We start from the raw sequence: 3,139 nt of genomic DNA on the forward strand, positions 1-3,139 counted from the left end.
GGGCTCCAGCGGCTCCGACATCCGAGACATCCAACCCCCAGCGGGTCGGGGCTGGGGATGCCCCAGCATCCAACCCCCAGCAGGTCAGGGGCCAGGGATGCTCTGACATCCAAACCTCAGTGGGTCGGGGCTGGGGATGCCCCAACAGCCAACCCCCAGCAGGTCAGGGGCCAGAGATGCTCTGACATCCAAGACATCCAACCCCCAGCGGGTCAGGGTCCGAGTCCGCTCCAAAACCCAACCCCCAGTGGGTCGGGGCTGGGGATGCCCCAACATCCAACCCCCAGCAGGTCAGGGGCCAAGGATGCTCTGACATCCAAACCTCAGTGGGTTGGGAGCCAGAAATGCTCTGACATCCAAGACATCCAATCCCCAGTGGGTCAGGGTCTGAGTCCGCTCCAAAATCCAACCCCCAGTGGGTTGGGGCCAGGGACACTCCAACCTCCAGCCCTCACTGGGTCAGGGACTGGGGGTGCCCCGACATCCAATCCCCAGTGGGTTGGGGACCAGGGCTGCTCAACATCCAACCCTCAGCTTGTTGGGGGACGGGAATGCTCTGACATCCAACCCCCAGTGGGTCAGGGGCTGGGGCCACTCAACAACCAACCCCCAGCAGGTCGAGGATGCTCCAACGTCCAGACCTCAGCAGTTCAGGAGCCAGGGCTTCTCAACATCCAAGCCCCAGCAGGTTGGGGCTGGGGATGCTCTGACATTGAACCCTCAGTGGGTTGGGGGCTAGGGATGCTCCAACACCCAAGACATCCAACCTCCAGCGGGTCAGGGCCAGGAATGCTCCAACATCCAACACCCAGAGCGTCAGGGCTGGGGATGCTCCAACATCCAAGACATCCAAACCCCAGGGGGTCAACGCCACCTGTGGTGCCACGGGGACACAGACGGGGGGGACCCCACGCTGGGCACAGGGTGCTGGGTCCCACCCAGCAATGGCCACATCACTTGGAGAGCTCTGGGATTGTAACCAGCAGAAAACCAGTCCTGGGTTCATCTCTTCGTACTGTTCTTTTGCAATATCCCAATATTTAGTACAAATAAGGTTTCTGAAGACCATCACCATGAAGCCCCAGGCTCTGGCACTGCCCTGGTGGCATCAGTGTCTGTTCCCGGTGCTGCTCACACACCCATGGACCAACACCACGATGCCCATCCCTGCACGTGTCACTTGCCCAGCAGCAACCAAGGGCTGAACAGGACGAATATGACAAACCTCAGCTACAACCCAGAGCACCCATACAGAAAATACACACCAAGGAGCACAAAGGACAGTGACAGAGGCCAGGACACAGGAGTAAAACTGTGCTGGAGCTGGGATGAAAGGGGTCCAGCCCCGGTGTGCACCCCAGGAGATGCTGTACCTGGTGCCTCCATCACCCTGGGCCAGCAGCGGCGCGGAGGGGACGCGATGGCGATGGCGATGGCACAGGACCCGCCTGGCAGGACACAGGGTCAGCGCTGGGATGCAGGATGGAGGAAACCACAGCCAAAGCGTATTTGCAAATAATGCGGGGCCTGAGGGCCCTTGAAAAGATGTAATTAGCTCATTAAAGAGACAAACGGGAGTCGCTAATAAGATATTAGAGGTTAATGAAATGTTTCCCTCCGTCTTTAATTAAGGGAAAACTAGTTAATTCAGGTTAAACTGATTTCTGCAGCCTCCCATGATGGCCCTCTATGCAGATTTGAAAATCCATGGAGGTTATTGAACGGGAAGGTCAGAGTTTGGGGCTTGCGACTGCTCTGCTTGGGTGAATTCGGGGCTATTTCATCACCTGGGTCACTCAATGAACATAGGAAATGTGATATACAACCCCCCTGCCCTAACTGCTGCCGTTAATTGTTTTTCCTAACGAGGAAACCCCTGCAGACCTATTTTCCATGTGCAAAGCACGCCCCAAGCTTGAGCTCTGCACCCAAATTTGCTTCAGCAAAACCTCCCTGGCCGCACGCCCCAGAGCCCAACTGGTTTCCAGGGCTTTTACTGGGGATGGCAGAGCCATCGTCCCCACCCACGCACCCACTCACCACCCCAGACAGTTAATATCAATGAGCAAACTTTATATGGAAGAATATTTAATCTGGTCAGGGAGGGGAGAGGGGTGATCTGTGGGTTTATTCCTTAAATATTTCTCTCTACTCCAGAAGGATCCGTTTCTGGCTGGAAAAGGTCCGATATAAATTAGAACGAAGGGAGGAGGATGCTGGTGTGGTGGCCACGGGCATCCCCAGCCCACGGCAACCACGAGCATCCCTGGACCACGGTCCTGGCTCCGCAGCGCCGGGCAGCCCTGGTCCCAGCTCAGTCCCACCCGAAATCCTGCCCCGTCATCTGATAAAACTTCATGTTGAAGGGTCTGTAAAACTCCCGCAGGCGCTGGACCACCCGCCCGTCGATTTTGGGGTGCGGCCGCCCCTTGGATTTGCCCAGGCAGCGGGGTTTGCTGCCTCCCTCCGGCTTCTTCAGGCAGGGAAAGCCCTTGGTCTCATTAAAATAGAAATGTTTGTCCGTCACCACCCTCTCGAGCCCCAAAAAGTCCTGGACGCGGCCCCTCCCCGCTAACGAAGAGGAATTTGGAGAGGGGGAAGTACTGCAGCCAGTTGTCCAGGTGCTTGGCGTAGATCCCGATCCGCACCGCGCTCCAGCTGGTGTCGATCAGTCCCGTGCTGGCGTTCTTGAAGGCCAGGGCCTGGAAGCTGGGGATGGCGGGGTTTTTGGACAGGGTCTGGGTGTAGTCCGAGATGGCGCGGGTGACGGGGTTGCGCACCACCACAATCAGCTTGGTGTCCCGGGACATGTTGTAGATGCGCCGCGGGGCCTCCTTGGTGACGAAGTAGCTGGGGGTCTTCTCCATGGTGATCTGCCCCTCCAGCGTCCGCGGCATCAGGTTCCTGGGGGCGGAAAGGGGCATGGTTGCCCCTACGGAAGCAAGCCCCAAAACCCAGCCAGAAACACCCAGGGGTCCCCACGACCCCTTCCCAGCCCTGGAAACCCCTCCTGCCCCTTCCTCTTCCACCCAGCAGTGGTGACCAGAGTCTTGATGTGTATTTTGGGATGGGGCTGGTTTTCATCCCAGCCTCCAGCCCCCTTACGTGTCCTGGATGTGCCGACCCATCACGTAGGGTT

The 3,139-nt window shown here is 58.1% G+C and overlaps 1 protein-coding gene across 1 annotated transcript; it reads right to left on the reverse strand.

The window, feature by feature from the left end:
- Positions 1-2,314: 2,314 nt before the first annotated feature.
- On the reverse strand, positions 2,315-2,924 carry LOC104533892 (heparan sulfate glucosamine 3-O-sulfotransferase 6-like). The gene is given in 2 exon segments (XM_010179243.1): positions 2,315-2,564; positions 2,566-2,924. Coding segments are annotated over 2 exon segments (609 nt in total).
- Positions 2,925-3,139: the final 215 nt, after the last annotated feature.

The sequence above is a fragment of the Mesitornis unicolor genome, unplaced genomic scaffold, assembly GCF_000695765.1.
Source record: "Mesitornis unicolor isolate BGI_N332 unplaced genomic scaffold, ASM69576v1 scaffold32632, whole genome shotgun sequence".
NCBI classification, from domain to species: domain Eukaryota; kingdom Metazoa; phylum Chordata; class Aves; order Mesitornithiformes; family Mesitornithidae; genus Mesitornis; species Mesitornis unicolor.